Here is a 22,371-nt window from a genome sequence, read left to right on the forward strand (position 1 = left end):
AGACAACAGCTGAACAAAAGCATAAAGGCTGAAAATTCATTTGATTTTCAATAATAACACCAGCCTCCTGTTAGGACAGAGCTCACGTCTTGCTAGCTCATGGCCTGAGCTGATATTCCACTCTTAAAGAAAGCTGTGTCAAGACAGAGCAGTGGAGCAGCGCAGAGGCACTGCTCTTTGGTGGCTGCTTTGGATATAAATAATAACTGTTATTCTCCAGGACTGTCTAATGTGGCATGTGCATCAAGACCCTTGTGTTCAAATTTGAATTGATTGTCGTAATACAAATCTAAAAGTGACTTTTATTTCATTAGTTTTTGTTAAAGCATTAATATACTCATATACCATGAGTCYGGTAACCTGGTTTCATCTCGAGTTACAGCTGTTCTGATGAAGATTTACCTCTAATTGATGAAGGATGCTTTTGATTTAGAGGGCATATCTGATGACAAGGATGCTCCTTAGGAATAAGCTGACAGTCTAAGTATTTCAGGTGCTTTATAGGAATGTAAGCAAAATGGCTTCACATCCGAGTTAGTAGCCACCTGTAAATAATAAAAAAGAATGTTACCAGCAAAGGAATAGGAGCATCAAGAAGACCAAAAACAAATTTATTTTGTATCTGCTGACAGAAATGGGAGTGGCAAGAAAAAAAAACAAACCCCAAACCACCCCAGAAATGTAGGCATGAGGAAAATGAAAGCATATTTGAGTCTGGGTCATCCATTTCTCAGGTTTATGTTGTTTAGCTCTTTATAAGTGATGTAGTATGACAAGRAATTTGAGGGGTGACTATTTCATGATTTGTATCCAGTGCTATTAAGGTATCAGACAAAATAGAAGTACCTCACTAAAACTATCTGGTGCAAAATGGTATGAAGTTGGCAATTCACAGCATTAACTGTGTCATCCCCCTGATGCTCCGTAGAATCTTTAAGTACCTTGGAAAAAAATCAATTTATGTGTTGAGGGGAAAGTGCCATATTCTGTCATATAGTATTCTTGTAGCTCTTTTGCTAAATTTTATAATGGTGTTAAAGTGAGTGTGATATGAACAGAAGCTAAATTTCAATTCTTCTAGCACGTAAGTTATAAAGCACTGGATAGTGTCCCATAATTTAATAAAGTAGAAAGAAATCTGTACCCTAAGTGAATTAAATTCATTGTTCAGTGAAAATGGATGTTTTGTTAATAAATATATACAGGGACAAAGATCCAAGTTTGCACTGCTTGCTCACCAAAAATTCCCAGTATCTACACTGGCAGCTTTGTGAGAAGGAAGAACATTTTGGGTGACCACTGCCTTTACACTGATAGCATTCTGACCAAAATCTCTGAGGATGAGCTTTTGTCTTTCTTTTCCCCCTCTACCAACCCAGAGCATACAAAATTGGGAATTTGTGTCCCTGCTCTTGAGTAAGACAGACCAGGTGGGATTCTTGTATGTTTATCACCTTGTCATCTCATTCTCCTGTTTTAAGTGTTCTGATTCTCCGTCCTCTTTTTGGCCTACTCTAACAAGAGCCTTTTTTTGGATTCCTCATGCTTTGGAGAACAAGTAAGAATTGCTAAAAAGCCTTTCTCAAAAAGCAGCGTTGTTGTTATGATCAGACTCTTTGGGTCTAGGGAACAACATGTCCTGATTTACTTCTAAATTCAAAGTACAGGTATATGATTAAAAGAAAAAAAAAGAAAAAAAAAAAAAACACTTTCAACCCACCACAAATACTAGTTCTTTTCACAAAATTATGGCCCTGATTTTTTTTTCCTTCTGGCTTTTCTAGGGCAGCACTTTTTCTTCTATCTACATAAGACTTTTCCAGAAACCAAAACATACTTATTTGTGTGAGCGGAATAATATACATTATTAGTCACTATGATTCGCAGTGGAGCTCTAACATGGTAAAATACATGAGAATGGTTGTCGGTTTTATGGCTGTAATGGAAATGCAAAGAGTAAAGCAGAAATATACTCAGTATTTGTTTAATTTGAGGTGTGATTAGTTAGTTCGTTTGTTTAATATTAGTTCATTCATTTAGACTGTGATGTATTCTTGCCCCGGGGTCATTGCTGAATTCCAGATATTTCCTGCAAAAAGAGCACAGCTTGAAAAATTGTTTCATATACATGGAAAGGTAGCAACTCCAAAAGAGCTTAATATAGAGGATATAATTGTAACACAAATGGTAAGCATTAAAATTGTTGCTTGGTTTGGAAATAAATGGCTATATTTTCCTGGAATGGACTGGGCAGCACCATTATAGTTCTTCGTAAGATGCAAATATACTTGTTTTGGATTATCATTTATGTTGGCACACCATGATGCATGTGGCTAAATGACCCACCAAATATTTGCATAGTCAATAGCTATTTTCCTACCATACAATCTAATAATTATAGTACCCTATTACCTGCTATGTGTTAGTATAAAATTAACAATCCATTATGCACAATAAGTTTTATAAAACATTTACAGATAGAGATCATGTTTAATTAAAATTAACTTGTCTGTGAAAGCCAAATGCACTTATGATTCACAATGACCTTTTATTACCTGCAGTCCCTTGTTTTGGCTGGATGATTGACAGCTTGCTGTTTGGCTACCATGTTGTATTTCAGCTGACAAGACTTTTCATTTTAACTCAATTTGCCTGCCTRTCACAAGCTGGTGGCAGGCCAGGCTCAAGTCACCCAGCTTTGCCTCAGCAGCTTGCTCTATTTCTCATTAGTACGCATTTATTCAGTGGAAATTGGAAGACAAATGCTTGAAGGCATGTGAACTAAGTATAGCAAATTAGGGTTTAAAGACTGAATATTTATAAGTATATTGAAACAGTTTTTAAAAAAATCTAGAATGAATTGGAAGCTGAGTGCTAGCTTTAGTGTAAGAGAAATGAAGAGAGAAGTGGGAGGATTCTAAGAATAACAATACTATCTCTTCCCCCCCCCCTTTTTTCCCTCTACAAAATATGTAAAATCTCTCTGACAACACCTTATCAAACAACAGCCTGGCTTCTTTATGTAGCGCTTGTACAGTGAAGTTTAGCATCTCGTGTGTGTAAGAAGGGGGGGGGAAATGAGGGTCATGTTCATTTGCTGCTTGGTTATCCCTTGGTATGCTTTAAATTGCCTTGTTTGTTCGGCACTAGCACAGAAACAGATGTTGCTCTACCGTGCTGGATAATTTACTGTACCTCATGGTGCAGAATGGAAGGCCTCCCAAGCTACCCAGCTGGTCTGTCAGCAGCAATGGCTGGTGTCTGCTGAACTATGACAACTGCAAGTAAAGGCTGCGGTTTTATTGTGCCGTTGTCATTCTTTTCAATGTATAGCTCCAGCATTTGTACGGCGCTTGTAGAAAGCTGGCTGCCTGTTTTTTTAATGTCCGCCTGCAAAGCCGTAGAAGCTCCAGTCTCCTTTGTTGATCATAATGTGACTCATTACTTTTGTCATCTAATGATTATCGGCATGATCGCTCAGAGCTAGAGCCAAGCTCGCCTTCCACACATAACTGGTACTGGAAGGTAAAACAGATTTGTCATTTACGATCTGACCGCTAAGCCACACTTTGTGCTCCATTATTGTGATTAACTTCTGCATAAGATGTGCTTGCCCAATTGTCATTTGTGATACGGCGGTGGGCACAGACTGCCATGCTTCCTGGACGGGTGTCAGCCAATMGCGTGGTACCGCATCGCTCGTGTTGCTAAACGTCGACCTGCTCTTTCGCAGCTGCAGCTTAATAATTATTTTTCTTCTCTTCTTTCCCTCCTCCTCCCCTTTCCTCATTTGATTTCTTGCGCGGATGGTGTTGCTACATATGTCAGCTACCATTTTCGAATCGTGGGCTAATGTGGAGTCGTGAGCTTCGTTTTTCGAAGGTCGGAGAGAGCCGAAGAGTCGAGGCTGGACCCTTTCTTTGTACCGTGTAAAGTTTTGTTGCCAGAGCACTGCCAGTTGAAATCTATCGTGTCAGGTGCCTTGTGGCTATCCGCGGTAGAGGCCATATTCTGGAACCAGAGTTCTTTTCTGGCTTCGTCACCAACAAGCCGATTTGACTCTGCCTGATTATAGTAACGAAGGCAGTCCAAAAGAATATGCACAGACTCACTGTACGTCACATTGAATCACGGCGCTGGCCACACAAAGCTGACCGCAGCCTCATTTCTTTAGACAAATGCACGCTTAAGGAAAAACCTCCTGCAAGAAAGCATCCAGGGCCACTTTATTTGCTATGCATGCTGCACCGGATTTAATTTTTAGTGAAAGAACGTTTGTTATTATCTTTTTCAGATGCATCTACACTGGGTAGCTACCATCTCTAATAAACTAACCTTTTGGGTGTGGGGTTACAGTGCCTTCCTGAGCGCTTAGAGAAGGTTTAGCTGATCTCACAAAACATAAATACAAACACAAATGGATTATTATGTGAAAATGAAACCTATTTTGGGCCATTTTCACACTGATGATTAGAAGGAATCAAGTCACATATAACAGCACCCATACACGCTGGTGGAAAAATAGTCAGTTTTGATTACAAAGTGAGAGATGCAGCCCTAGACAGGAGCTACATGCTGATATACATGCTATCAGAATGATTTATGCAAATTATGCATATTATTCCCAAAGGAATTCCTCCTCAAACTGCCAGGATAAATTGCCGGAAATTAGCCATAAAATCTGTCGTGCTAGGAGCAAAAGGTGAAGGCCACTGGGAAAGCAAGGACATTCAGCTTCTGGAGCCTTCCAGGATGTGATGGTGGAAATAATAGAAATAATCTTGCCTTCCCTAGTACTGAAAGGATTATATTTTGTTTTCTCTTGGTCAATTAAAAGTGTCTTTCTCTGCTAAAATTACCAGGCAAATAATGAATTGTTTTCATTCACTCTGACCATTATAGACATTATCATTTGGCAGCATAGCTCACTGAAAAACAAATAAATAAATTTTAAAATTCTCAGAATGACTACAGAACAAGCAAAATGATTTTCCTAATGTATAGTCCTGCCATTATAGCCAACAGCTTTTGAAAGACAAGCTAAATAGCTCCTTGGATGCTTTGACTGGTATTTGCTTGCAAACTCCAAAATATATGTAAATGTGTAAAGCATTTGTGTCTTTTGATTGTGTTGTTTTCATTGTGATGCCTGAATAAAGGCTCTCCACCCAAAATTCAGTACTGCCTACAGCCGACAAGATTTCTCAGAACTATCAGTGGGAATTACATCGTAATGCTCAGAACTGCAGCTCCCCACCCCCTGCCCCGCGGGACTGTTTATTACCTCCTCATGGTGTCTGGTTTATGTTTTGTTTTGTTTGTGTTTTTTCCTTTTTTTTTTCCTTTAGCCTGCCCTACTAAACCTGTCAAGATTCTGTAGCTGTAGCCACATATAACTTCCGATCATCTCCCGTGTTTCTGATGCTTCCCCCTTCCACTTTTGTTTAATCGCAGAGAGTGCCCTAAACGAGAGTTTACGGATGTGCTCGTCTTCCATGAACATTCGCGTCAGCCAGGAGGATTTTGTTCTCAAGCTTGAAGGGGATCAGGAAGTCAGTTTGAGGAGAGGAGACTGGGTAGCCCTTTACCCTCAGATTTTGCACATGGACCCTGAGGTCTATGAAGACCCTAAGGTAAACATTCAGCTGGTGCTACTCTTCCTACTTCAGGCACATTGCAGCAGCCAGGCCTTCTGTGATAGTTTTCTTTTCTTTTTTTTTTTTTTTTAACTGCTGTTCCTTCTTGTGGAACAAATCTTCCTACTTTCAGATATATTTTCTAGGGCCCTACAGGTCAAAGGATTCATGGCCTGAAGAGAGAAATATGGTGATGAGACTGACTGCCACTGCTTTGACATTTGCACGTTGACTACCATAAACTTTAGGCTAAATGTGGGTTTTGTGTGGCGGTGGATCATTTGATACCCAAGGAATGCTGAATAATAGAAGGTGGTTTAAATACCAAATAATGTGGGCCATTTAGCTAAGTGTCCCCAAAGCATCATTGACTCTCTGAAGCCTGGTAATAGCAGTGTCTTATTGAGCTGTATGCTTTTTCACCTCTCTTCAAAATGGGTCTTCCTGACYCCTTCCTGATCAATTAGGATAGTGGTGTGAACTTGAGACTGTAAAGCTGTTGCTCTGCAGTGAAGCTCTGAGGATAGTTGTGTCATCTCCGTGTATTTTCTTCTGAAGCTTGAGTTAACGACTRTCAGAGATTCAAAATTAATCCACCCTGCCTCAGTCTTATATGGCTTCTGAAGTTCACTACCTACCTGTAAATTGGGTAGTCCTAGTCTCCAGTAGGCTGTTCCGCATGATTGTGGTCCCCACGATGGGGTGCCATATAGGAAATGAGATTGTATAAAATGGGGCAATTAAATGTCTCCTCTTCCTGAGAGGTAAGAGTTTATGTTCATCTCCATTCAGATCATCGACGTTTCTCCAAGCAAGCAGCTGTCTCCCAAACATACTGATTTCAATACTTGTTGCTTGAACCGAAAGGCATTTCAGACCACAATTCTGCTTTGGAAACTGCAGTGGGCTTGTTTACATGTTTATAGAAAACGCATTTTAGAGTCTTTTCTTCCTGAAGCTCTTCTTTTCAGTAATCTAAGAATAAAGATGTGCATATGGAGTTGCAGAGGAAAGGCTAGATTCAAATGCCTCGTCAGTGCAGGATAGCATCTTGTTGCACAGGAATGCCACTGGAGTCAGTGAGAGGAGGTGTGGAGTGTGTAGGAGTTAGTAGGAGTTAAGCATAGTTGTAGGTATGAACACAATAGCCACAAAAATGGAAATCATATCAAGTAGGGCTCCACTCTCTGTACCCCACTCAAAAAGGAAGACAAGGCTGTTGAGAAAATTAATGTTGTAAAAAAATAATCCATATATTGGCAAATAGTTGATTAATATTTTGTTCTGAAAAAGTAACAAGTAACAAATAAGCTTTTTCACATTTTATTCTTAACACTTTATTTTGGAGGACATTATTAATTGTCAGAAGTCCATCTGTTTATTTAGGTCCTAGACCAAAAGCATCAGTGTGGTAACTGATCCCGTCCCTTACTCAATAATTGCCAGAATATATTAGCATATTTCCATTGCTTGAATATATCTGCTTAGTATCAGCTCTACTCAGCTTTCACAGTACAGCTTTAGTTCATATATTTTATCTTTTTGATAGTGAATGAGCAATCCACACATTGCAGAGTACATTGATTTCAGCACATGGGCCCTTTCGAAAAGTGGGGAAATCACTGTTCTGTTTGGTTCTTAAAATATGCAGTGTTCTTTCAACAGTAACTACTGAGGATCAGATAGAAATGGAGATTGAATTTTTTGAAAGGKGCAGTCTTGAGCTTGTCATGTATTTAGGGAAAACTTTCCTGGGAAAACAGGCAGCTTGACGAGATAATTTTGTAGCAATGCTTTTCTCCTGAGTACATAAATTTAAGTTCAAGCCATCTTCTGCTCTGGCACGGTATTGTAAAAGCGTAAGCAGATATTGGTAACCCTCTTTCTGAACTCAAAACCTAAATAAAGAGGTCAACTTTCTATAAAGTGGATAGGTGAACCTCTAAATCCAACTAGATTTGCAGAGCTCAGTAAGTGAATTCTACAGTTCCCAAACAATGAATTATCTGTGCAGGACACCTTGCATGGTAGCTTCCCAAACAAAGCTGAGTAAAAGATGTGACAAAGGTAGGTTTATACCAATCACATGAGACTGCTTGATTTTCATAATATCCTTAGCAGGCCATCCACTCAGAGCTTTGCCTCCTGTTCCTTCTTCAGTGCTTTCACCTTTTCCGCACCATCATCCACGCTCTGTTTTCCACAAAGACCTCTGTACATACCTGAAAGTTCCTTTGTTGTCAGAAATAAGTCCTTCTTTAGAAGCCAGATCCCTGACTAAATAAAAATTACCAAATCCTGCTGGGTTTGATAACAAAAGCATGAGTTTGATGTGACTGTTTTCACTGGCTCCATTCGCATGTCATACTTTTTTCTGTTTTTCAAGTTCCTGAGACAGCAGACTTTTTTAAAATCAATTTCAACTCTCAGATGGCTCGTAAGAATCCAAGAAGGCATAAGGTTTGGTCCAGGATGTGTACCACAGTCCTTAGCAGCTCCAGACACAAGGAGTTCACCTTTTGGAAATGTTCCAGTGAAGTGAAGAGCTTTTTTTTTAAGCTATTACAGTTCATATTTAGCAGAGCTTTTTTAGATCAGCAGGATTTACATTTCAAAAAGTGAATCATTTTTAAGGAAGAGATGGTATTTTGAGCTTTCATTTGTTACTGTGTTACTTCAAATGGAAGTAATAACTTACCAGGAAGAAAAAAATGGCATGCTTCCTCTTGGCTGAGATGCTCAAAGAAACTGAAAATAATTACTTCTCAGTGGAAACACACATTAACTTCACGGAAAATCCGTGCTGCTGCCATTTAGAGAAACAAACTCCTGGTCTTCAACACACCAAGTTACATCCCCTCTGGTGCACCTTGTACTTATTCCCCCCGTGAAATTTGTTCTCTTAAGCCACCTCTCCTGCCACTGTTTTCCTCAACAGCAAGACCTTCAGTGCAGGGTTTTCAGAGCCTTTAATTAATGGTAGATCACTATCAGTGTGTGGTTTGGGATTTTTTTTTCCTGTGTTTTGTTTTTTAATCAGTTGAGGTGGTTTCTGTTTGACTGACTTGTTCCCAGCCAGCTCCAAATGGCTGGTGCTATAGCAGATGTATGCAAAGCAGGACAAATGCTAATGAGTGACCATAAACAAGAAGTGTCTGTCATTTTTATTCAAAGCATGCAGGAGGATTTTATAAGTGGTTAATTTGCTGTTGACTGAGTGAGGATTGCCAGATCTCCTTCATTCAAAAACATGGATTATCCCTAAACAGGGATACTGCTATTAGAAAATCATCACTAAGATTTTATGGAACCTAAAAATGTATTGAACCTGAGTTACGAGCACAACTTCAAGCATTACTTGAAAAAAAAGATATTCTTTATAATGGTCATTCACTAGCAATTTGAAGGTCAGATGTGGCAAATTAAGCAACAACCATATCCAACTGAAGGGAAATTTGATTGCAAGGTATCAGGACTGATTTTTGAATAATCTGCACCACTGGGTGCAGAAGAAGGATAGATTTTGCTGTACCTCTCAAGAATAGGATAAATGCAGTGCATTAATTTATTCGTAGGCATTAGCAGAATTTGGTAGATTGTTCTTATTCATGATGTATGTACCAAACTGAGTGCATATGATGCTTTACAAGAAAATTGTCCTTCCACTAAGGTTCATTGTCCCTGCTACAAAGCGGTCAAAACCTAATTACAATCAATACAGGTCAGACATTCAGTGGATGAGATGTGGAAGTTGAAGGAGCCTAGTGTAAAAGGCTAAGCTAAGTAAGTGGATTTAAGGAGTGTTGCAGGGAAGATAATGTGAGTTAATGAAACTTGAGGGAACCAACTAAAGAGGAGAAGTTGTCAGCTCCTTGTCTTCCTCTTTATGGTATTTTTCTGGCTTTTAGAAACATTACCATCACACAAACAAAGCAACTCATGTAACTGTTTTGTTACCTATTGCTCTCTCTCTCCCTTTTGTTTTCAGGAATATAAGTTTGATCGTTACATAGAAAATGGCAAGAAGAAAACTACATTCTACAAAGCAGGAAGAAAACTGAAATATTTCCTAATGCCCTTTGGCTCTGGGATCAGCATGTGTCCAGGGAGATTCCTTGCAATGAATGAAATTAAGATGTTTATTTTCTTGCTTTTGTCTCATTTTGATGTAGAACTAGTGGAAAACAAAGCTGTCAGACTTGACAACAGTCGTATGGGCCTTGGTATCCTCCTCCCAGACATCGATATTGTCTTTCGTTACAAGCTAAGGTCCTTAGGAAAGTGAGCAGCTGCCTATATGCCTTCCATTAACCTCAGTGCTTGCTCTGTTTCCTCACTCTGCTTTTTATTTTAGAGAATATTTGCTCTTCCCTCTCTACTTTTGTCTCCTTCCTGTTTGTTTTTAAGGAGAAAAGCCCTTGGACTGAGGGTAGATGTCACATGCTGGGACATGCAACCTCCATTTGTCCTGCTGAGTTCATAGTGAAGTGAGATGACTAGAGCTGGGCTGACTAAATAGCCCAGTGTGCCTCCACGAAAGGTCCCCGTATTCTCAGACATGAGCCGAGTAGGATTTTCAGGGAGGTTGGCCTCAAGCTGAATCCAAGTTRTGTAGATGGGAAACGTTGTTCAGCAGCTGTATCTGGGGAACCGCTTAGGCTCCCTGGAAACTTGACAATTCAAGTACACTGCAGATGTCCTTTGAGCCAAAAGGCCTCATTCCTTAACAGGGGCTACCTCTTTTTATATTAAGMGGTCCCATATACCTTACCATCTGGGTGCATCACTGCATCTGCTCAAAGAAACATAATAGCAAGAAARGAGGAACTTAGAAAATTCTGTATGGTGGCTTACCCTCTGGAAGGAAAGAATTTGTAATAATCATTGTCCTAACTTTTTATTTACTCTGTTCCCTTCATGGACCTAAGTGTCTTTAGTCCTTAGTTGGGAGATGCAATGGAAACTATATGGATAGGGGGCATGATTTTCAAGAGTGACCTTCTAGGAACATATCTCTGGTGTCAGTGATATGTGCTGAGGGTGAACACTTTGTGCAAAGCAAAGAAATTAAAATGTGTGATTTTCTTTTTTCTGTGGTCCATTAAAGTTAGAGTGGAGGTTCTGTTGATTTTAATGGACTCTGTATCAAGCCTAAATTATCTATTTTGGCTTTTGAGCCATAAAACTAAACTCTTCAGGGAGAAAATATATGAGCCTGTTTGAAATGATGCTATCATCTCAAAAATTACCTTCTGTTTATCTTACTGTTTTACTAGTAACATGTCTGYTTATTTTGACAATTTCTTGTGTTTGTTAGTTTCTCCAAAAAAAGCAAAAGAATGACAGAGGTCTTAAAGGACAAGTGTGGTATCTAAAACTACTTTTTAATATTGTTTTAATGTGCCTGAGTTATGCATAGGCAGAGTGGTCTAGCCTATGTTTGCATTATCTGCCTACAGATTGGAAGGTTGTCTGCATCAGTAGTTCTTGATGGAGATGACCTTCCTTAAGTCTTTAGTTCAATATTCTTGATGGTTTAAGGGGATTGGGGGAAAAACAAACATAAAATAATTTGAGTGAATTTGTCTTAATGCAAGAATTTAGTCATCTAAAAGCCAAATTACCCTCCTCATCACAATGAGCTAAGGTGATTGACACCTTTTTTCCTGGAATTTTTAACATCTTTTAGGGTTGCATGACCTGGACAATAAATTAAATGCAAGAAGATCTAAAGTCCTATAATACCTAGTAAAGTCTTATAATATCTCCACATCAACTGCATTACACTTCCTATTGAGGCTTCATACCTTCTTCAAACATGACCTTCTTTGGGACCAAAATCTGATCAAGTAAAAACCCTAGGCAGTCATAGAATTTAGTTGTGTACTGACTGCACAGCATCCTTGACTGACTTGCTTTTTTCATAAATTAATTTACTAGTGTGTAGGCTATAAGAAGGTCTTTAGATCTTTAGACCCAGTTTCTGTTCCCAGCCATCACTTCAGAGTCTGGTGAGGATTCTCTTGGCTGTCCAGTCTCAATTTGCCAAGATGATAATTGTGGTGGGAGAGTAGCCATGTCAGTGGGCTTCATCCTGTGTTCCCAAAAATCCTGTGGTTTGAATGTGCCAGCAAAAGGTGTGCCCACACAACCAGCCAATGAATAATAATGCTRTACATGAACAAGACTTTTCCTTATGCTCCCAAGTATACAGTCATCACCCATAGAAGTTAGCCTTAGAAGAAAGATGAGCAGTCACTGCAAGAGAGGTTAGTTTGGCTAGTGAACCCTTAATCTATTCTGTGCCAGGATTTGCATTTCTCTAAATAGCTAACCAGCCATGGAAGTGTTGCAGCTACCTGAATGTGAGTTCAGATTTGCCTATAGATGCTGACTGAATTACTGGCTTATCTGGAGTTGGAGTGGCCAAAAGCACTCAGTGCAYTCAAACGTTCTCAGTGCTTGCTGAACAAGTCATTGAAAAGAATCACCTTTTCCAGAATTTTGTTGCTTGCACTGCTGCCTTTTTGGGGTGCTGTGCATTGATGCTGTCAGAAGCATGGTGCTCCAAAAAAGCCCCTGACACTCTATTCAGTGCAAAGGACATGGACCTCTGAAAACTTTGGCTTGACACATCTTTACCAGTGGATAATCAGTCACTAGCTAACTTAGAGAATGGTGAACTGAAATTTCCTGTTCTTTAGTCYTGCATTTCTTTTAAAATGGGAAATCTTACTCATCTCTAGAGCACTTGATGGCCTTTCGGTGAAAACTGCTTTTCATTACTAAGAATTATTTGTTATTTTTTGTGTCTAAGACCATTCAGTTATTCATGTAAAGCACATACGCTAAATAAGCATCAGTAGAAAGGCTTTCAGAGACTGGCACAGCCACATTCCAAGTCCTCAGAGGAGAAAATTGTGTTTTTGTGAGATATATTGGATGAACATTTTCATATATAATATCAATAATGTCTACAGTGTTGGAGTATACTTACATTAAATGGGCTTTGCAGTTGATTAAATGCCTTAACTTTGCTTCAACATTTAATCAACTGCAAAACCTGATTATTGCCTTGTGCCATAGAATAAAAATTTGTTTTTATACAGAGATTCTTGTATTCAAGTTAGTCACTGCTCTAGTTACTCTGAAGGTAAGCACAAGATCTATTCTGTACTCAGCCATAGCTCACAATCCAGTTTGGACATTAGAAGCTGTTTTTATTGAGGGAAGAAAAGTTGATATCATTACACTGTTGACTGTATTACATTATTGCTTAAATGTAAGCTGTAAAATGTCTCATGCCACAGTTATGGTAAATCTTTCTTTGGCATCCGACTTTGAAACAAACCTGAAGCAACTGCAAAAATAACAGTAGGTATTTGTTTTAAACATGACTTTTTTTGTAATTATATTCTATTTTTAGGATTTTGAATAAGAATATCACAGGCTGCTGCATAATTTAGTAGGACATAATGGGACTCTGCCAAAAATACATGCAAATTCTTAGTAATTTCAGATTAATTGCTGATCAGTTTGTATAGTATCTATTTTGAAATTAAAAGAAGAGCTAAGTTATCTCCAAACTATCAAATTCAATCTGTAGGCACACATTCATTTAAGAAAAGTGTCAGAACTTCTACCAGGAGTTGAAGGAAAGCTCCATGAGAGCACTTAGAGGTCATCCATTAGGGTTGGGGGTGCACTCTTTTCAGCACACAAGAAACAAATCCGATTAGTCAAACTTTAAACAAAGCAGGACCTGCTGAGGTTGTCCCAGAACTGTGCCCCRTGCTGCATCAAGAATCTAGAAAATGTCCTGGTAGATTTGCTACAAACCAATGCTGCCAACATCCCTAACTTAGGGCTTGCATAGCCTATCTGCAGTAGAGTAAGCCTCACCCTCTCTTCAAAGTCATGTATGCGAGAGCAGGGTAGAAGAAGTGGTAGGACTGTTTTTCCTTCTGGATTGTCTGCTTGGCAGCTGAGTGGGTGACTCATTTGGAGTTAGCAGCTGCTCTGACCAAGGATGAGTTTGTGCAGGGGGAGCAGGTAGCGAAAGGCGCRTGGTGCTGGTGTCCTGCTCAGCAAGCCAAAGCAGCTCAGAGGCATGAGCAGGCCAGTCCCCAGAGGTGGACAGGTTGAAGCCAAGCTGAGGGGGTTGGTTTAAGCCAACATGCTGYGCAGAAGTGGAGTGCCGTGTCTGTAGGTTTGTTTCATGACATAGGGAGCTTTGGATGGTGTCCTCTGCCACAGACCCCAGGAGTGACAAGCTCTTTGTAGCAGTCACCAGGGTGTCCAGGTGGCAAAATCGTCTAAGCAGAGACTTCTGTGCGGTTTGCAAGCTGCCATTGGTGCTGCAGGGGTGGAGTGGGGGAGACAGGCAGGCCAATTGCTTCTTCATCGCTCCTTTGACCTTCAGAAGCAGGAGCTCCCTGGAAGCCCAGAAGTGCTGGGCTATTTCATCTGCAGGCAGAGCAGGCATAGCCTGGGCTGTTTTGTAGGTCAGTGCAGAGGAGCATGCAAGTGCCCCTTGGATTCCTCTGGTGTTCTAATGAAATAGTGCACTGACTGATTTAAAAAAACTTGGCTGGTCAGTACCAATCTCTTACAGTAAGCTGTCACTGCCTATAGCTATAATGGTATTTCCTTGTGTTATTGAAAAAAATGGATAATAATAATAATAAAAAAAGATGTACTAAGCCAATGCAGCCATTTATAGGACCTGAAAAGACATTTTAAGTGAATTCCTTGTGAACGGATGTGAATGCTAAAATGTGATYTTTTAAAAAAWWTTAATTTACAGATGTATGTGCTCCATTTTCATGCAGGTGTTTGGTACTACTGTAAGCTGTTGTAAACTATCTTTTATCAAACTATACTCAAAAGACTGACAACTCAAAAGATCATATTAATCTGCATGTACCTGTTCATGAATTAGGCTTCCCCATTTGTCATATGTCCTAATGTACTAATACAGAACCATGTAAGAGGTGTTTAGCTTACAATTTTGAGCCAGTCACATGTCATTGTTATCAGCATTGATATTCTTATGAATAACTACTGGCCTATGAATTTCACTTTTAAAATTACAAATGATCATTTATTTCATTRTTATTGTACTTTCTGACTTTCAAAAGATTGTGAATAGCTCTTAACTGTGCAAGTTGACATTATGTATATGGATGAACAACGAATGGGTTTTCCTTTAATAGTTAGTGTCCATCATTAAGGCTCTTAGTTCAGATAAGGTATATTGTGAATTTCTGAGCAAGAGTATTTAAACTTCATTATTTCAGTAATCTAACATCTTAAATGAATTTTGTATTTCAAAGACACAATAAAATTGAATATATCTATTTTAATATTGAATGACTGCCCATGGTGTTTTTTCCCACCTTACATTTACACTTTTCTTGCAGATTCACAACTATTGCTTTAATTTTTAAATGATTTATTCAGCATATGGCATTTTTGTGTTGCTTAATCTTGAAAGGTATTTCCGTAAGGCAAAAAAAAAAAAGCATTTAATTCAACACTGGCATGTAGCAACTCCCTTGAATATGGGAAATGATCTGGTCTGTTTTTACCCCCACCAAACTTAAGCTATTTTTTAACAGAGGAGAAAGACTTCTAACATTCTTATCATACTTTTCAAAATTAGTATAAAGATTTGAAATCCAGCACTGATCTTCAAAGATGAGTCTTAGGCTTTACCTTCTCCTTTTGCAAGGAGCTACAAGATGTACTACCTGGTGTAAAATGTTCTGTCCTCTTAGATTATCCACTTTAAAAAAGGAAAAATGAATGAAAATTGTTGCAATATGTAGCACTGCACTAGTAAAAGCACAACTTAGGTTTTCTAACACTATAGCTGCTGAATTCTACCAGTACCTATTTAGTAGGAAGGTTGTRCTCCAAAGAGATCACTGTTTCTTCATTCTTCCGTGCAGAAAGGTTTGTCAGGTATGTCTGTGAGGTTTGCTGAAGATGCATCTTAGAAAGCATAAATCTGCATTTGATATATTTTGGTAAATTTGTGTTTCACTTTGTAATTTTAACTCCAGATTATTTTAAAAAGTTGCTGGAAAATATGAATAAAAAGTGGCATTATTTGTGAAGTTTTCCTGAAGGGTACATTTTTTTGAGTAAACTTTCCTTGATGATCTGAAGGATAGCTTTGTGGGGGRATTAGTAGTAGCTCCTAACACTGAATTTTATCTAATATTTGTGTTGAAGCACTAGATGCTTTCTTGAAGTTACTTAAATTGCATTGTATTTTAACATTACTTGAGACATCAATTTATGCATGACATATGCTTAACTTATAGAGCTATTTAACTCCCAAAGCATAGAAAGTGAATTAGCTCTTTCTGTGTATAGCCTAAACCTGACCGTGCATCATAGATAGTCATGTCCTGCTAACCACAGCACATAAGAAAAAATGGATCTAATTACAAAAAACACCATTTAACACTACAGCTTGTAAAAGTATTCTGATTCTTCAGTTAATGCATATGTTTATAAATAGTAGTATGAAAATTGTTTGCTGCATGTAAAGAAGCATATAAAATATAAAATTTTGTATTTTAATTTGAAAGCAAAGARTTAAAATGTATTGGGATGTTTATCAGGTAATCCTCAGTACTATATCTGTGCAGCTTTTGCTATGCAGCAGGCTTCCCTAGGATCTCAAGTACTGAGGTTGTGTGAACGCGTCATTTGTAACAGCAGAAGTATGMTGGTCTTCAAAACTGTTTACACCAAAATAAACAGTTAACTAAGATAAGTCTAAGCTTCACCTATTTCTACTATGAGCATTGCGATGTTATAGCTTGCAGAATTTTGTTAAACTGACTTTGACACTCTTGGCTTTTATCTTTTTTAAACGGCAGTGAGAGTACAGCAAAGTTGGGGGGGAAGTATAGTTTCTGAGTACTGCAATGTAAAAGACAGTAARTGCACGCCCCGAGATGAAATTTGATAATACTTTTTTTTGTATCAGTTCATCTTCCGACTACATCTTTCCTCCAAATAGTTTAGTTGCTAACCTCATGCAAGCAGCAAGTCTTTTCTCATCTCGTTTCCATTTTGTGAGCCAATGAACAGGACTGTCTTCTAAACGCGTTTTTTCCAGTTGCCTTCCAAAAATGAAATCTTTCAGCAGAGCCTCGCGGCACAGGCGGCGCAGGTGACTGCCGCTCCTCGTCGCCGAAGACGGGAGCGGCGGAGGTGGATGGGCATTAGCCGAGCTCTGCGGCGCTGACGCCCCAGCGGGGCAGRTGCTCGGGGCTGCAGCCCCCGTGGGGTGGCCCCGGCTATGGGGGGAAAGAGGGGGGGGCAGCGCTGCCGGCTGCGCCCCGGCGGGTCTCCCCGCGGCCGCGGCAAGGGGCCGCGTTGCTCCGCGCTCCCCCTCGGGCTCCCGGCTCGGAGGGCTCCCAGCTCCTCGCACTCCCTGCAAAAACGCGGAGGGGAGGAGGGGGAGCTGGGGGAAGGCTCCTGTCGCCCCTTCCCACAAGCATCCCACGCTCCGAGGGATGYCGGAGTGGCACAAGGGGACAGGACCCCCGGGAGGTTTTCTTACGGACCCGTCTCAGTCACTTAACACTTTGTTCGGCGGAGAGAAGAAGGGTTGCTCTGGAAAGGCGATTGTTTGCCCCTAATCCTCAATTATGAGGATTTTTAAATAGTATTAGAGGGGCAATCTGTTCTGCAACTTCTTAGAAGAAATAATTGTTGATTTAGATAAGCACTGATCCCTTCAATGTTTGATGAAGACGTTAATTTATGGTTGTCTAGCAGTTTATGGCTGTCATTAGATTTTCAGGTTTGTCTCTTTTCGAAATGTATCTTTCTTTTTATTTTAATYCGAGACAATTATGTAAGAAAACAGTTATGTTTGATCTAAAATGCATCATTTTGCTATAGCATTTCGAATTATTCACAGATCATAGTTCTTAGATGTGCATATATGAATTTAAAAATACAGCAGTAAAGTGCTTGAAACAGACCATAAATTTGCTTCATATTTTATTGCACGTCTCTGAATCAGGTTGAGAGGACAAGGGCAACTAGGGGCTTGGGGAAGGATTTAACTCTTCTAGAGGCTCGAGAACCAGACCGGTTCCCTTTACAAATCCCCTCCAATGCGCTTCGGAGGGGACAGCACGACGACGCGGAGCTGATGAGTGACCACTGGGAAATGGGGCTGGCTGCAGCCTTTTGCTCATTTAGCAGATGTCCCTTCTACGGTGTGACCGACGGCCAGGAGTTACCGTCGGTGCCCGAGTCACGCCCGGAGCCGGGCCGGGGCAGCGGGCTCCCGCCTGCCTCCTGTCCCGGGCGGGGTAGCACCTCGAAGCGGTGGGCAGGGATGCGACTGCATGAGTGGCTTAACCCCTGCTGCGCCCGAGTAAGCGACGCTCAGTATTTAAGGAAGGAGGAAGAGCCAGGGTTAAACCTCCGATGGGCTCTGGTAGCTCCAGAGCCCAGCAGCAATCCGCCGRCAGCAGCCGGGGCGCAGGGAGATGCTCCCTGCTCCGCCGAGTCTGTCCGGCCTCTGCCGACGGGGAGGGAGGGAGGGAGGGAGGCAGCGGCGCCCATGCGCGCCCGGCCCCGCGGAGCGAGGAGGCGGCCGGACCGGGCCGGGGGCCGGGCCGGAGCCGGGGCTGAGCCGAGCGCCGCTTCCCCGAAGTTGTGCTCCGCTGCGGCAAGGAGCTGCTCTGCCACTTGATTCAAATCTCAGCCGCCCTCCGGCCTATTGGCGGCGGGCGAAATCAAAGTTACAAATGATCCTGGAAAGAGTCAGCGGAGTCCTGGCTCATTTATTTTACCCTCATCSACCCCGACCGAAAAAAAAATAAAAATACAAAAAAAAAGTGTTAATTGCTGTAAAGTTTCCGAGCACGTGGATAATTTACTTTGACTGCTGCGTTTTAATTAAAAGCAAACTTATTTATGTTTCTGATGTTTATATTACGCGATTTAATTACGTTTAGAGGCAGCATCGCACTTTTTTTTCCCCCTTCCACCCTAAATCACATTTTCATTAAAGGTTTTAATAAGAAAACTCACTTGACCACTATTCATTATCTAGTCCCCTCCATGCACACAAGTTCACTTACCCATTCATTTATTCACTTACTCATTCCAGCAGATCCGCTGCAACTGCTGCTAGCAGGGATGTGAACACTCATAATTATTTGTCAAAGTCTGGAAAGTGTATTATCCCTTCTTCTAGTGGTAATTAGTTACCATAGCATCTAATACGTAAATGTGCCCAGAGCACACCATTAACAGTTAAGCGGAGGATTCAATTTAACACATGATTATATCTTTCATAAGTCATTACATTAGGAAAGCCAATGTCACTCATGCTGGGACAATTTSAGGCGCAGAAGCGGGGTAAGGGGCCAGGGGCCGGGGGAAGGGAGCTGTCGTGGCGGCAGAAGCTAAGGGTGCGTTTGGAGGAGGCTGGTGGAGGTCTCGGCTTGGAGGGGTTGTAGGAAATGGGGAAGAATCTCTTGTGAAGGGGGACATGTTCATTTCTGGTTAAGTGATCTATCAAGCATTAAGAGGGGCGGGGGGAGCCTCCCTCCTCCTCCTCCTCCTCCCCCCCCCCCCCCGGTGCACACGGAGCCGGCACGAAGAGGCGTTTGCAGGACCTGCTCGGGGAGCGACCCCGCCAGCGCCGCGCCGAGTCGCCGCGACGCTGCTGGGTGCGGCGCAGCGGCGGCGAGGCGCGGGGAGGGACCGCACCGCCGGCCCACTCGGGACGCCCCACGCACCCGCCCCTCCAGAGAGGGCCAGGAAGCGAGCGAGCACGAAGCCAAAGCCAGGAAGGCAGCAGCAACCCCGAAGGAAAAGCATTTTCTTTCAATTTTCCGTCTTCTTTGCCCCCGCTCTGTTAACTGACRTTGGCTCGAGCCGAGCTAGGAGAAGATACCGGTAAAGAGAGGCCTCGGCAACATCGCTCCGAAGAAGAGGGAGAAGAAGCAGAGAGGCGAACCGAAGCCCCGCAGTCCAGCTCCTTGAGCGCAGTCCTCAACACGGGAACGGCACGTGTAGCTCAGAGCCCGCTTTCGTCCCAGCCGACCCGGTGCAAACGGCCCCGCGGCGGGCAGGGAGCGGGCAGCGCTGCCCGGCCCGGCCCGGCCCGGCCCGGCCCCTTCCCACGGCGGCTCCGCGGGCCTCCGCCGGCCCCAGGCCCGCCGCCCCCCGCGCCGGGCCGCTCCAGCGGTGCCTCTAAGCGCCGGGGTCCGGCTCGCTTCCCCCCGGCCCGGCCCCGATGGGGCGGCTGTGCCCCAGTCCCATTTCTAGCCATAGCCGAGCGGCGCCCGCACCTTCGAGGGGAATGTCTCAGGGAAGCCTTCTCTCGTAATGAGAAATATTAAGCAGTAAATCTTGCAGCAAATGTGTCCTGCGATGTTATATGCACGAACACACACTCACCCTCGCCCCTACACACACACACACGCACACACACACGCACGCACTAAGCCAAGCTGGTGGCGGTGGTTAATTCCTAATCAGAATGATGGACAGCAGAGACAGAACAATACAAACTAATGGCTGTGTTGCTGATCACTTTACCCCTTGATTAAAGACACCCAATTATGGCGCAGAACAGTGTCGTAATTATGTTCCTTAATCACATCCAGGAGGTTTAATTGCCTTAACGATGTGTTTCATTAAATGAATTTAGGTATTATAGTCGACAGTTTTCATACACAGTTGTTTTCAAATTAACATAATATTAGACATCGTCATGGAAATTGTTTTAATAATCATAATTAGACGCACCCAGCCTTTGTCTAGTAAATGCTGAGAGACGCTTCTCCTTGCGCCTGGGGGCTGATCTGCCCACCCTCTCTGGGCTGCCTTCCCACAGCTCCGCGGCACTTTACAGTTATGTTTCCTGAAAAGTTACAGGTTCTGATTAATCTTTTTTGATGGCAAGTGGAGCAGAAAATATTTATCCCCTTCCCCCGCGCGCGGGGCCGCCGTGAGGAGCGGCGGGGAGGCGGGCGCGGGGAGGCAGCGGGCCCGGCCGCCGCCCAAACTTGAGGGGGGGAAGGAGGAGAGAAGGGGGCCAGCTCCCCTCCGGGAGCACCCAGCGGCCCGAAGGGGCCGCGGCGCCGTGCGCTCGCCCGCGGGTCGCCGGGCAGAGTGCCCCCCCTTTCCAGGCTTGGCGGCCCGGGCCTCCCCGAGCCGGGGGGCGCTGGGGTGCGCTTCAGAGCAAAGCGAAGGAGAGGATGCGCCCTCCCCCTCCCCCACCCACCTCCTTAAATCCGAGCTATAGGGCTTAACAAAGCACAGCAGGATCCAAACGTTTGTTCAAAATATTTTAATAAAGATTCTTTCCGACATAGATACACATACAAACGATCGTACGTTGCTGTCATAATCTGATTGACCTATTTAATATATATCACTCTTTACACATCCGTGACCTGCCAACAGATCCATCATGGCTCCTATTTTGCCATCCAACCTGACAGTCCGAATTTGTATTATCTGCAAGTAGTGGAAAATAGCAGGACTCGTTTTTGAAAAAAAAAATCTTGATTTACAAATGGCAGAGAGACAGCCACCCAGCCATGCAAACTCAAACTGAAGGCTCACTTTGGGTAAATAGCTACTTCTTGCTCTTCATCTCTCATTTTTCTTCCCCCAAAAAAGAAAAAAACCCACCCCACCCATCCCCCCAGAAAAAGAAAAGAGAAGAATTCCACGCGTTCTGTAAATCAGCCTAAAGTATTTTAAAGTATTTCAACTTAAATAATCATCCACAGTCAGAATAATTTACATACACATTAAAAGCGGTTTAAATTATACCTTTGAAAACACAGCGCCTGGGAAAACATTAGCTTGGCAAACGTTCTTGTAGCAGCTATTGCTCGGATGCCTTGTAAAAGTAAATAGCTATTACCTGTTATAATGCAAAGAATACCCTTTCAAAAATCAGTTGGTTCAGCAATTAAGAATACACCTTTCCTGTAATTTTTGGACTGAAGCAATTTATTAAAGCTCAATTTAAATACAGGGATGATGCAACTTAAAATCCAGATGACCTTTCATAAACCTAAGCAGCTCTGGTACATCAACATTTCTCGTTATACGTTGTTGGCAACTAAACGTTTTAAACACTTGGCACACAGTTTAAGTTAATCCATAAACAGAATTTTAGAAGCATTTAAAGTAACTGCACATAAGACCCATGACCTTAACACATGATAAATATTGTTGGCGTGGAAGAGTCATTTAAAAATAACAAATAAATATCATGTCTTGTTTATACATCATTGCAAAGTGGAAAGAAACAAGGTGCACATAAATATTTCTTTTAAAAATGCGATTCTTTCAGCCACACGGAGTAGGGAGTTTGATCGGCTATTTTTTGTCGGGTTTTTTTAACTCTCTCGATTTTTTTAAATCACTCTCACCAAAACTTTGCGCATTTTCACAGGATCAAAGTTTAGAGACGATAAAAAATACAAAGTCTTTCATAGCAATGGTTCAGTCTCTTTTGTTTCTGCGAGTCGTTTAAATAATAAGTTTACATTTCAAGTTTGTTTGTTGCCTGGCTCAGAATAATAATAATACTAATAATAATAATTAAAAAAAAATCTATGCTCAAGTGCCCTCGCTGATTTGTCCCGTCCACCTCCGCGCCGCCGCCGCGGCCCCGCGGCCCTCCCCGCGCCCGGCAGTGCGGCGGCGGCCGGCGGGGGGG

General features: G+C 42.0%; 2 protein-coding genes across 2 annotated transcripts in view; one reads left to right on the forward strand and one right to left on the reverse strand.

Moving 5' to 3' along the window:
• Positions 1–15,008, forward strand: part of CYP7B1 (cytochrome P450 family 7 subfamily B member 1) — a 126,421-nt gene extending 111,413 nt beyond the window's left edge. The window contains exons 5-6 of the mRNA XM_085313539.1: positions 5,455–5,633; positions 9,625–15,008. Of these exons, the coding sequence (XP_085169665.1) occupies positions 5,455–5,633; positions 9,625–9,921 (476 nt within the window). The 3' untranslated portion in view covers positions 9,922–15,008. The remainder of the gene's footprint in view (positions 1–5,454; positions 5,634–9,624) is intronic.
• Positions 15,009–21,563: 6,555 nt separating this feature from the next.
• BHLHE22 (basic helix-loop-helix family member e22) overlaps positions 21,564–22,371 on the reverse strand; it is a 2,104-nt gene continuing 1,296 nt past the window's right edge. Inside the window, exon 2 of the mRNA XM_085313523.1 lies at positions 21,564–21,567. Coding sequence (XP_085169649.1) covers positions 21,564–21,567 — 4 coding nt within the window. The remainder of the gene's footprint in view (positions 21,568–22,371) is intronic.

Source organism: Rhea americana, unplaced genomic scaffold, assembly GCF_003343005.1.
Source record: "Rhea americana isolate MKP2758 unplaced genomic scaffold, rheAme1 scaffold_39, whole genome shotgun sequence".
Lineage (NCBI taxonomy): Eukaryota > Metazoa > Chordata > Aves > Rheiformes > Rheidae > Rhea > Rhea americana.